The 13,908-nt window shown below is 44.8% G+C and overlaps 1 protein-coding gene across 1 annotated transcript in view; it reads right to left on the reverse strand.

Moving 5' to 3' along the window:
- The window catches only part of LOC147725107 (uncharacterized), a 352,179-nt gene that overhangs the window by 258,001 nt on the left and 80,270 nt on the right, over positions 1-13,908 (reverse strand). The window contains exon 3 of the mRNA XM_086918171.1: positions 10,623-10,853. Within this exon, the coding sequence (XP_086774297.1) occupies positions 10,623-10,853 (231 nt within the window). The remainder of the gene's footprint in view (positions 1-10,622; positions 10,854-13,908) is intronic.

Below are 13,908 nucleotides of genomic sequence, written 5' to 3' on the forward strand. Positions count from 1 at the left end.
TATGAAATCACTGCCATCATCTGAAAATAGTTCAGCAATCCAATTCAGCAATGGGAAAGAACATACGTGCTCCTCCAGCATCGGATCCTCCTGTAACGCCAGAGGACAACTCGGTGGGTTCACCAGATCGCTGTGTGTCAGAAAGGCATCCGCCGCTGCAGAGATCTCCCATTGGCCCAGAACTCCATTTATCGCTGCCAAGGCCATAACTCTTTCGCCAGAACAGATCAGCTCATGAGCCACCACGGGACGCATTAGTTGATCAAAATCGACGTCAGGAGCAGTCCTCAAGCATAGGCACAAATCAATGGCCCAATCGAACTCGCAGCTCAGGCAGTGAAACACAGGTTGGACACACGTGAAGTCGGTGAACCGAAATGACAATCTATAGGCCGTGCTTAATGCTGCAAGCGGCAAAGTTCCATAGTAATTGAGCATCCGATTACGGCACAGTGTCAGGAGGCGTTGAACGGCGTCTTGCGCAGGATGGGCATCCATGTTTTATGAAGAAAAACACCAACAGAATGCCTGCGGCTACAGCCAGCAACACAGGTAGTCCACCAAACAAACTCGAAAAAATAGTGTGGAAAAACGTGGGAATGATACCAAAAACTTTTTCAAACGTAGTCACGAGGCCACTGTTTACTAACTTGAAAAAATGTGCAAGCCCAGTCGTTGAAGAAGCATTAAAAATCTGGTGTACCAGCTCGCAGAAATGAAACGGCAAATCAGTATTTAAAAGCGCCTGCACCTCCGTGCGGGTGTTAGCTATGTGAAGGACATAAGTTTCCCGGGCCGAACTCAGGGTCACTTGTTTTTGAGACAAAAGGGCCCTTATTCTGCTTAAACCATTGAATTTTGCTTCCAAGGTTGGAATCCGTGGCCAGATGGAGACATCTAAAGACCCATGCGTGGGTGGGTATAGAACATTCTTGCAGCACACCACCCGCTCTGATACAGTTACCACATAAGCCACACCAATTAATAAACCACAACATAATTCGTTGTTTAAAAGCAAATAACTACCATTAGCTAATAATGTGAATGTGGGAACCACTGCTGGAACTGGCGTGCCTTTTAAAACACATGCTAAATTTGGGCGGTCCTGATTACAAGAACCGTGTAACTGAATGTGTCTGCATATTAATGAATGGTCAGGTGACTGTGTGCATTCCTCACCATTAAGATTCACTTCTTTCCCATCCTTCAGACATCTGTATGTGTATGGTAATGACCATGCCTCATGTAGGAATGCATTGCCTAGTGGTTCATATCGTCCTATAGCAATATACCGCATACAGTTAGTAAATTTATATAAAGGAAATGGTAATGTAATTAAACCATGAATAAGCCACGTGGCAGTAGTGGTTTCAGCGACAGAGAAAGGTAAGGATTCTAGCTTCTCAATATGTAACATAGAAAATGATGCATCACGCATTGAAAGCATGCGCTGTTTTTCAGTAAGATTAAAAGGGGCGAAAAGGGATGAAACGTTCAATGAGGTCCAGGGAACTCGACCAGCCTTAATTGTCTGTAGAGTCCAGGCAAACTGCATTACAGAACGCAATTGATTTTGACCATGGTATAACGTGGACACTTCATCATGTACAATATCAACAACAGAAGAAACAATATTATCCAATGTGTAAATTCTGGAAGAAAGCATGTTAATACTGTTATCGACCACTGCAAGCACTTTTTCCAAATTGGCTTGATCAATAGCCCTCAGGCGTTTAGCTGCTTCAACTTGTGAAAATTTCCAAATTTCATTGTAAACAGCATAAATAAAGCGTTTAGACCTACCCATAGTCGGGCCTTTTATAAAATCATTTAGCTCTATATTCTCATTCAACTGGGACAGATGCAGTTTAACTGCAGCTAAAGTGGAATGTTGTAACCAGTTCTGACACAATTTGCCTACTGAATAAGTTGTAACAGTGTGATCTGTGTCAAACCTGGGATCTGGCCTGATGTGTGTAAAACCTTCAGACAAACCCAAAAAACGACGTTGGCAAGAATCAGAGCTTCTTTGCCATAAAAGCCACCCATCTGGATCAAAACTGGAAATATTAAAGGAGGAATTCTGCAAAAGTGCTTGTATCCCACTGATGGATAATGTAGTGAAATTACTCCAACCTGAATATTCTTCCAAATCAGGGATAGTAGGGGTATTTAATTTTTTAGATGTAGCCAATCCAAAACATGTTGTTTGGGAAATAGTAGAATTTAAAAACAACATGTGATTCGGGATGAGACATGCACGATGCAAAGCCTCAGTGCCTTGTACCTGCCAATCTTTGGTACCCCAAACCGATTTAAGGTCAATAGCATCCTTCCATAACTCATAGCCATCCACAGATAACCTTTCTAGAAAGGACTTTGAATACAGCAATTTTGTGTCAGTTAGTCTAACTTTGGGCATGAATTTCTGGTTCACTTTAAAATAAAACGACTCAGGATTTGATTGATTAAAATCTGTAAAGTAAGAGTATTTTCCCAGAAACGTACTTGAGCTCCCCTGTAAAGGAGTAGGGCAATGTTCCCACTGAGTGTAATTCACAGGAACCCGCCTGGAACTTGTCTTGTGCAAGAAATGATTTCCATAATGTTGGTAACAAAACAAATCACCATAATTGACAGAATCTAAATACAAATCCTCATCATCAAAGGCCGCATAATATTTCAAATCAGAGAACAATGCTTCTACGGCCTGAAGATCCCAATCATCAGAACGAATATTTTGCTTAATCACATCTCCCATGTTTACTCTAAGCACATTAGGAACATTAATAACTTCTGTGGGGCCATGTATCTGAAACCTAACCGCATCTCACACAATCCCGTCAAGGACAGGCCAAGCAGTAATCTCTACTGAATGTAAGTCTCTCTTTAGTCTGTGTGCTGAATGTGAGGAGGAAAGAGGGGCCAATGTTCCATTAAGGTACCGAATTCCTGTTCTTTCTTTCACATAATGGCCATCGATCAGGCGGTAAAAATAAAACACAAAACCAATTGACATAAAAAGATAAAATGAAAATAGTATCAGCCAAATGTATGTCCAAGGTGGAATTAAAAAATGTTTTTTAAACAACGTGGCATATTTTGCAATAGTCGATGGTTTCTTTGAAAGTCCCGAATCAGAGTCAAAAGAGAATCTGGACTGGTTAGCCAAACGAGCATGTAAATCGGACATAGATAAATCAGCAGGATCTGCATATGTCACTTCATCAATGTTAGTAACAGGAATAGTATTTAATAAAGGACTGGATATGGCAGGCATCTCGAGGGACACCTCCTGATCTGCACCAGATGTTATAGCCAGCACAGAGTGCCTCACCATGGAAGGACAGGATACAGCCGGTGTCATGCTATGAAGAATCGGCCACCCTGTGTGTCTTGACATTGTCAATAGAAATAAATCTGTTTTCTTTACGACCTGGAAGTGGTGGTAAAATGACTGTTCTTGTGCCCTTCACTCCAAGGACTCGAACCGGCGCTCGATATGAGGGACCAAACTCTTTCTTGTTATCGATCTTCTCTCGAACCAGTTCTCCAACTTGGGGTAGCCAGCCAACTACCGGGATCTGCAACGCATCATCCGACGTGGAGGGCAAGTGTTCCTTTGCAAGACTGTCTCTGGTCTTTTGTAGATCCTGTAAAACATTGCAATGTTCATCTACGTCAAAGGCCGCGGCCTGGGCCTGGCAGTCTGCACCATCAAGGTCAGGGACGTACATCTTGATACCAAAGAGCATTTCGTATGGGGTCCGCCCACCCAGAGACCTTCTAGGGAGATTATTAAGCGCACGCTGCACGCCATAGAGGTGGGTCAGCCAGTTTCTACCAGTGCCTATAACTAGGGCTGTCAAAGATTGCTTTAAGTCGCGGTTCATTCTTTCTACCACAGAATTGCCCTCAGGCCTGTAGGGACTTGAAAACTTCACCTGTACTCCCAACGAAACCATAGCATCCTTATACGCCTTAGAGGCGAAAGCCGGACCCTGGTCCGAATGGAAAGCACCACAAGCAAAGATTCCCACAAAGACACGCAAATCCTTAATGACAGTCCGTGAATCAGCGCTGCGATGCGGCCATAACCACACAAAGCGTGTGCATGAGTCAACTGCTACTAAGATGTATTTATACGCAGTATCAGAAGAAAAAGGACCGCAGTGATCCAAATAAACACATCCAAGTGGTTTATTTAGAGATGTACAACTGTGTCTGAGGCGGACGCGCAGCAGTAGAAGGCTTAATCTGCTGACAAATGTCACACATAAGGACAAAATCGCGCGTCTGTTTGTACAGTCCCCGCCACCAGAACCTCTGTTGTAGCTGAGATACAGTGGCTGAGACGCCCGCATGCGCAGACGCCACACCTTCATGAGCCGCTGTAATCAGAGAAGCTCTGCGATCCGAGTTGGGAACCAGACGCTCTCCAACTTCAGGAATTTTCACATAAGGAACCTTATCGGGACTTAAGTGGTATGTGTATTTCGAAGGGAACCCCGCAGGATATTTACCTCCCTTCTCCGTGGCAGCAACAGCCGCCAAGATGTCATCATCTATTTTGCTTTTGGACCTCGTGACTGCTGCAACTAAGTATTTTGATACCGCTGACTTCGCTGCTTCATCAGCAAGCGAGTTGCCAACAGCGTGGACCCCCACGCGCTGGTGGCCTAGAGTATGAATCACAAACACGAGCGGCAGTTTCTCTTTAAGTTCTGCCACTCGGACCCAGATCATTTTATGTTTTATTGTGCTACCCTTGGAATCATGAAAATCATTCTGAATCCAAAAGAACAAGTTCTCATTGTAAGACTGGACACAGTAGTAAGAATCACTTACGATTAAAGTCGTCACACAAGGATCAGCGTACTCCAATGCAAGCATCAGAGCACGCAGCTCAGCTAATTGTGCGGTGCAATCCCCAAGCGTCTGCGTGTGCACGACACTGGACTTGAACTCATCGTTCACCATGGCACCGACCACAATGGCGCAAGCGGAAACGTAGGCATGTTTAGAGCCATGCGCAACCTGCGCCGAACCATCAGTGTAAATGATACAATGGAAATCCTCCAACGGCCGCATTGCTAAAGGAGCAGGATGAACAAATTCATACTGTAAATACTCCTGCGACCGTAAAGCGGCGTCAAAAATAAACGTGACATCCTGAGATGTCAAGGATGTAGCCCACTGAATCCACCGAGGGTGCAAAGCTTTAGAATTCGGTACACTGGTTTTCGTGACCGCCTCCAAGGCAGGACACGGGGTAACAACCAACATGCGCTTTCCCTGCGACAGGGCACGTTCTTTAGGAATTGCCATCTGCACAGCCGTTAACACTTTCTCCACAGTGGAAAAACGCAGTTCAGCCGACGTGTACAAGTGTGACTTGTAAGCAATAGGTACAGTATCCCCCTCATTAAAAGTCAGGTACGTGAAACCCACCGTCCCAGGGATAATTCTTATCACCAGGTTGGTCTGGTTATCACGAGTCTGTAAGTAGTCAGAAGTGAGCAAATCAGCCTGCAAAGACTGCAGAATGGCTGAATGCTCAGGCAGCCAGCATGATTTGGAAAAAGATGGTTGTACCAAAGCATATAAAGGCTTGATACGCTGGGCATATTCCGGAATGTATGTCCTTCCGAAATTTAAAAAACCCAGTAAAGACTGTAATTTTTTCAGCGTTGTCGGAGAGCGCAACTGCGCGCATTTCTCCAGGAAGTGAGGAGCCAACCCCTTTCCTTCGTGGTTAAGTTCATAACCTAGAAACAACACTGTGTACTCCGCAATGTGTGATTTTGCAAAGTTAAACTTGTAACCCATGTCTGCAAAGTTACAAATTATGCTATTTACTCGACACAGATGCACCCAAAGCTCGTCGTCTGTGAGATAAATGTCATCCACATACGAACATGCAACTGGATCGAAGCTCTCCAGAAGAGAGACTATGCGGGCGGAAAACACTCCAGGACTATTTTTATATCCCATTGGGAGTCGTTTAAACATTTTTTGTACGCCGCCGCACGTAAAACTGGTCCATTGGGAACTTAGACCATCTAATCTATGTGCATAAAAACCATTGGAAATGTCAAGCGTGGTTTTGAACCGTTTACGCTCAAGACTATTCACTAGGGCAGAGCCGTGAGTATTCTGTACTGCACAGTTACGGCAATGCGAGTTCAAATGCCGGTAATCCAAAACCAGACGATATGAGCCGTCCGGCTTGTTTACAGTAAAAAGGGGATTATTCATTGGTGACACACACGTTTCAATTACACCTTGATATTCCAATTGTTCAAGGATAGCCGCGACCGAAGCTTTAGCTTCACGCCGTATGGGATACTGGGGTTGAGGCTGCGGCTGTGACCGTAAAGGAATCTCATGGCTAGGGGACAATTTATCCCAGCCACACTGATTTCGGTACACAGCCGGCGCAAGCGCCAGAGCCCACTCTTCTGCAAAATGCAGCGCTTCCACTCTCGATACAGTGTGCGCGAAACTGGGGAGGATTACCTCCTCCCCTCGCGGAGCTGCGAGAACAAAAGGTGGGGGCCAGTCAGCCTCCGAAAGCAAAATGTCATACGTATCCGAAAGATTCTCCCAAAATACCCCTTTTACAGTTCGCTGCATGTCACCTTCAATCAACAGGACAATTTCAAAAAGTCTCTCAGGGGGAGCAACATGTGTATCAGCTGTTTCAATCACAATAAAAGTCTCAGTCGCTGTCACCTTCAACAGTGGACGGAGGGCCTCTCTCAATATGGTAATCTCCGCCGCGCTGTCCAGCAAGGTCAGAGCCCACGTCAGATTCCGAAGCCGCGTTCTCACTATCTGGGGCATATCGATGCGCCTTTAAGGCTGCGACTTTCTTCTTGGCAAACTGCGGTCTCTTTGGCGTAGAGTCGTCCCGCTGATCCCCTTCACTTCGCGTGCGGGGCTGGCCACGTCCTTGCTGGCCACCCCTGCCCCTGCCGCCCCCTCCACCACCGGTTGACGGAGCCGATGAGTCCTGAAAGGAACGAGGAAAGCGTTGGTCAGAAGCCTGAAACCTATCAGGCGATTTAATCGTAGCGCGATCGCGCAATTCATAAACTCGATCCGACTGCGCAGGCTGCAAAGGCGTAGGACCTGAAACCTGTGTCTGCTGTTGTTGTTGCTTACCCTGATTCTGCTTTTTAGGCCAATTTTGTTTTTTGGACTTGGGTTGTCCACCCGTTTCCGAAGACTGTCCCTGGGGCTGCTTCTTCTCTTTTTCAGAAAAAGCCTTTAAACCCTTAGAAGTGCGGCCAACCATTTTATAAGCCGCCACAATAATTCTTGCCAGCTGACGGGGTTTCTCGGCATCGGGAATTAACGCCAGAGCATTGGCCACCTGAAAGTTCACTGCATCCCCCTTGACATTCGCAAGGACAAGACCGCAAACCGTCTCAAACGAGCCGCTCAGGCGCATACCCAATTCAACCGCCGCCTCCGGTCCGTGATCATCTTGTACACGTTTAAGGACCAGAGACAGGATAGACACAGACGGGGTGCCATAGCACCTCGAGTAAACCGCTGCAAAAGCCTTACCCCATGTTTCACAGTCAGCAAGTTCAGGGGCCAAATCTTTCGGTAAACTAAGCGCAAGAATCCGGTGTTTTTCACCCGGAGTCGTATTAGGAAACACAGCCTCCAGCTGATCGAATTTCTCGGCAAGCCAGTAAGGAAAATCATCCTTATTATCTGGCTTTCTGCCCATAACGGAATTCACCAAGACTGATTTTCAAACCAGCCTGTTCAGCCCGAAGCTGTGCACCTGCGGGGGCAGCGCCATGAATATTACGACCAATGTAATGAACAAGCGCTCTAATCACGTCAACCGCGACATCATGAAGACGCCGCAGGTCATTCACATTACAAGTGGCGCGATTAGGATGAGGAGTAAATCCACCCAACGCGGGCCAATTTGTGCCCGGAATGGACAAAGGACCTAACCTCGGAGCCGTTAAAGAATGGGGTAGGGCGCCACCAAACCAAACTCCGTGCTGCCAAACGTCAATAGGTACTTCCAGTGCCCTGTACGGAGCATAAGCCCCTGGTACAGCCGAGGCAGTGTATGAATGGTAGACACCCGAATTTGCGTCCACTTCCGGAAATGTCACCCAGGAATAAAACAATTCGTACGGGTATGCATGTTCCGCACTCACCACTAGAACCACAGCCAAGCCTTCCGCAGGCACATTATATGCCCGCAAGTGGTCGCGAACCGCGACGCGGCTATGCTGCGGTATGTCCACGGCCATGTTAGCACAGGAAGAGAAAAAATACAAAGAACACTTTGTAGCACAACTGGGTAGTAATTCAAAGAAACCGTTTAAAGAAGAATTCAAGCTTGAAAAGACCTATTTCAAAAATAGGTAGGTTTTTCCGACACCACCGTTTATCGGAAACGGCAATGAAGGTGTCAAGGATTGAATGATATACTACTCGAGTGTCATGAAATAAGGCCAACCAAACCGTTGGGCGCCATGTAGCAGGGTTTCCGTTCTCCCACAGAACTGTGCATAGAGATCTAGAACCTCAGTGAGTTAGGATGATCCAAAAACTCATCTCAGTGTCAGAAATCCCCTTACCTAGCTAGCTACAGTGTCTCATGGATCATTATGGAATGATTCATGTCTTAGACAAACCAGAACATGATCTTTAGAATACCTCAGGAGTCGTGGAACACATGAACACTCTTTCGTTATATAATCATTTCAAACCAAAACTGAGAGTCAAAGAACACAAGTGCAAGTTTGAAATATTTATTATTCAATGCAAAGTTCTCAAACGCAGTATCTTGTATAATACCAAAATGCAGATTATAAAAATCAGAGTCAGCAGCATAGTCACTAATCCATAGTAAGCAAAAGGTGCTAGCATGTTATAATGCAATTTCTATAGAAATCTATATCACCTAGATTTCGCGCACCCTATCTAGCATATTATTTTATATCTAAGAAGGTCTCATTCGGGCTTTAGCAGGGCGGCCCCATACCTCTCAATGTCAGTAGGAGCAGTTCACATCAACAGCTACCAGCTCTCTTCATGCGCAGCACCAAGTGTCTACGTTCATTCCGTGTAACTCTATCTTAAACCCGCGTAGAGCCCAAAATGTTGGCATCAACATTATTTGTGTTATGTCTAATGTGGTGCGAGGATCAAGCCTCCCAGCAACCTTGTGTTAGGTTAATTTTAGAGTGTGCAGCTCTCAGTGTGCAGACAGTTGTACCAAGTGTACCAGGCAAAGCTGATAGCATAGAAATAACATATTATTCGCCAATAAACCACCTCACCGCTTCTAGGGTGAAGGCGACAACAACAAGTATGTGTCGTGTGCAAAACTGAAGCCGAAGGAAAAAAGGCTGTTTAAACATGTAATGCACTCATGCTAACTTAACGCAATATATGTAACGAAGTATCCATATGACAGTGCTGTACCTTTCCCAGGCACACATATATCCAGAGTTGAGTCACCCCTCCTGTGCTATGCAGCACTGTACATCTATGCCAAGGATACTCATACTCTAACAGAGCAGACATCACATCCGCAGCAGAGTCACTACTGAGCTGTGAAACCTTCTACATCTCACTGAGCTTATCACACAGCAGTGGAACTTTCAAAAAGGTGAGTGTGCCTGTAGGAATCACTCCAGGGAAACAGGGTTAAAAGGACCTGTTTACTCCTACTGTTCACTACAAGGTATGCTGCCACCATGGCTCTTGAGCTGCTTTACTCTTAGAAAAAGCGGTAGCCTTCCACCACTATGACGGTAACACCTTGGGCACCCAACCCGGTCCAACAAAACTGCAATCCCTGAGACAGGCCTATGTCATGGTGCATATCCATGATCCCTGTTTGTCTGTGGCAACAAAACTCAACATCAGTGATATAGTTGGGCACTAAGGCAGGGGGAAGTGTTTTACCATAAAGAATTACCATCTCTACAAAAAGATGAACTACGCTTTGAATTGTTTCAATTTGAAGAACACATTATGAAATGAATGGACTGACATAATTTAGGGTAACAAGAATACAGCCTATGCTGCAATATTTCATATGGAGTTACATCACAGGGCACAATCTGTGGTATTCTGAATATTGTCAAATGGCACTGCAAATCTGAGTCATTTTGATGGAGGCCACTTAACACAATACAAAGTCTGTAGCATTTCGAATGGGTACACGTGACAGAACAGTCTGTAGCATTTGATATTCTTAAAAAGTTGAAATAACAGAACAGAAAATGTGACATTCTGAGTAGGGTCACCTGACACTCCATTCTTAGATATTCTGAATCCGGAGACAGGAAAGCGAAATCTGATATTCTAAATGGAGTCAAACGACCCAGCACCCCATCATCTTCATACTGTGTTGGCTATCAATATAAAAGGAGGCCGGTCTATGCTGAACCTGTCAGATTGTTTTTATGTGAGCTTTTCTCTATACTTAGTTGGGTTGTCTGAATACAAGAGGTCACGGTACAATACTGTCTCTGTTGAGCAGGCATGTAGCCCACTTACATTGAAAACCTCACACTCCATACAAATGTAAAACATTTGTATCATCTTGAATTTACCAAGAAGTGTCTCACCTTCAGGAAGTCCAATGCTGGTTCATTCAATTTCTTCTCTAGATCTGTTATCAGGGCTTTGAGAGAGGTAATTTGATTGGACAGTTTGTCCATATTTTCTTTTTCAACCATGTCTATTGTCTTCGCCATCTCCTTCATTCTCTCATACAGTGTGTGCTCTTCATCTCTCAGGCGCTGATGCAGCTGTTCAAACTCCATCTCAATTCTCTGCCTCTCAGATCTCATCTTATTCTGCCAGCATCAAACAAAAAAATGATGGTTAGATTCTGGGAAGATTTCAAAAAGCGGTGTCATATGTAGTGTGCAGGCTGGGTGGGTGACCACAAGGGCATCCTGACAAAAACCAAAACTAGACTGGTGCCATCTTTAGGGGCACAAGTTGTGTAAATGTAAAGCTAAGCTAGAAAATTGGGTTCTTTTTTATGCATTGAGTTGTGCATTGAACACACATAGCTCTCTACTGAGCTTTGAAATTATCCACACACACCATGTCTCCCTGAGCTGTATGCTTTCTACCGACACAGCCCTATTGAGCTGTGCACTGCCCAAACTCTAGTTTCCCTGGTCAATCTGCTCACTGAGGTGTGCACAAAGAGCATGACTGAGCTGCCCTCCACTCAGCTCGAGTGACATACAGAGACCTCTACTCATCTGTGCTCTGATCATCCACACCCCTACTTAGCAGCACATTTCCCAAAGTCATGTTGGCCCAATGAGCTGCACATTACCCACCGACAGACCAGGGCTGAGCTAATGCACTCAAGGCTCACAACTAAGCTGTGCACTGCTCACTGTAGTCTCTACCAAAGAGTTCAATTCAATTCAAATTTACTTTATTCGGTATAAAAACAATACCATTCAAAGTGCATTTAAAAAACCTTACAACAATTACAAGGTACATAAACATTAAAAAACAAATATAAGAACTTGTAGATTAAGAATATTTCAAGTCTTAAAAATTCATGTTAAAAATGATTTATACAGTGCAAACAGCAATCCTGGGGAATTTTGGTGCAGCCGCCCCTTCTGTCGCCAAGGGGGATCATCAATAATTATTCATCTCCTCTAGTATTCCTTAGTCTCACGGCCGATCTTAAAAAATCTACCGTACAAAATAGTGTCAATGGGTCTACTGACAATTTCAGAAATAGTAGTGCCACCTTTGCCTGGTTGAGTCTGCTTTGCCTTAAAATTGCTTTTAAAAAAATTGTCCGGTGGTACGCATAAAAGGGGCATATTAAAACGAAATGGAGAGTGTCCTGCAGAGACCTCTGGTCGCAGCCGCACGTTCCCTTAGTCTCTATATCTGATGTGTACCCTGCTGGGACTGATAAGATGTGATGCAGGAGATTCAACCTGAATCTGGTCATTAGGAATCTATTGTGTTTGTTGTGCATGTGAGACAGATAAAATTCCATTCCTGGAGTTGATTTGGTTAGCAAATGGTCTCTCACTGAGGATTTCATCAATTCTCTGTCCTCCCTTTCGTTTTCTGTTTGCATTAAAAATTCCGTCTTTATAATGCCCTTGTCTTTAGGCATGAGTTTGTTGGGTTCGTCAACATACTTAACATAACCCAACCCCTTCAAGGTTTCCCTTACGTATTTAAGCCAAGGTATAATTCGTCCCCTGTCCAGGGCAATGCAGTCCGTTAATATTTGCCTGCTTAGTGTGGCTTCAGGGTTAGTCCATATTTCAATCCAGCAGGTTATGGGTTTGAGGCTTAGCCTCTCGCTTATATGTGTGAGGCTTAACTCATGAGCAATATGGGAGGGCGTGCTTTGTGGTACCTGCAAGACCCTTCTCAGGAATTTGCTTTCCTCTTTATGAATCAGCGTTGAATCTCTAAAGCCCCCTACCTCGCTTCCATACTGTATCTTGGCGCAAGATAGAGATCTATACAGGTGCATTATTTCATTTGGTGACCAGCGGCCTAATCTTTTTGCTAAATTCATAATTGAACCTACCAAACTAATTTGTGAGCTGCATTTATCATTGACCAATGTTTTAAAACTAAGGTGCTTCTCAAATAAAATACCTAGATAATTAAATGCCTGCACTTTTCCTAATTTGTGGGGCCCAATTGTAAATGTAAAATTCTTAGATGGTCTTTTCCCTGTTTCCATTACGTATGATTTGGTAAGGTTTGGTGTTAGATCCCGGTCCTCCATGAAGCTGACAAAACCATTAATAAGTGACTGTAATCCTCGAGCAGTGCGGGCCATGAGTACTAAGTCATCCACGTACAGTAGGACCGGTATACCTCTCCTACCTATATGCGGACTGTCCACCCCTAGTTTTCTGAGCGCCTTATCCAGTCTATTTATGTATAAAGTGAAAAGGAAAGGCGCAAGGATACATCCCTGTCTCACACCTCTTGAGCAAGGGAAATGATTGGTTGTATTCCCCCATCATTAAATCTGACCTGTGCCGCGGTGTTCTGGTGGAGCACTCTCAGAATATTTATCAGACCTGGGTCAACACCAAGCTGCCCCAGGGATTCCCACAATTTCCTCCGATTCACCCAGTCGAAGGCTGCGGTCAGGTCCATAAAGTCCAAGTACACCGTCCCCTTACTTGACACGGTGTACTTGGCCACCAGGAGGTATACATTGAGGCATTGGTCCGCTGTGGATCGGGCGTTTCTAAACCCATACTGGGTATCCAAAATAATGTTGTGTTCCTTCGCCCAGTACAACAACCGGTTAAGAATTACCTTTCCCAGGACTTTCACTGTCACGTCTATTAACAAGATCGGCAGGTAACATTGTGGGTCACTCCTATTTTCCTTTTTAAAGATCGGTACTTTGGTGGCCTAGACCATGACCTCGGCATCCCCGATTCTACTGATATGTTAAGAACTCTTGTGAGAATAGGGGCCCAAAGGTCTACCTGGCTCTTAAAAAGGTCTGGCGGGATCCCATCGGGGCCTGGTGCTTTATTTTGTGTCAACCCGTCTATACCTGCCTTAATCTCTCCCAGGGAGAAGCTTATCTTCGTGCTATTTATATTTCCAGTATCTGGTACTATTGAGTCTTCCAAGCCACCATAATTATACAGGCTTTTAAAGTGCTCCTCCCACGATTCAGGGGGAATATGGCAAGCCACCTTCGATTTTTTCGAATCCTGGAAACAGGGATCGTTAATTACTCTCCAGAATTCATTCATATCCCTGCGCTCTGCGGCTTCTTTTAGTGTCTCCCAGGCCTGGTCCTGTAGCCTAGTTTTACATAGTTTAATGGCCCTTTTGTAATGTGCCCTAGAGTTGATCACCTTGCTCTTATCT

The sequence above is a fragment of the Lissotriton vulgaris genome, chromosome 4_1 (genome assembly GCF_964263255.1).
Source record: "Lissotriton vulgaris chromosome 4_1, aLisVul1.2, whole genome shotgun sequence".
Taxonomy (NCBI): domain Eukaryota; kingdom Metazoa; phylum Chordata; class Amphibia; order Caudata; family Salamandridae; genus Lissotriton; species Lissotriton vulgaris.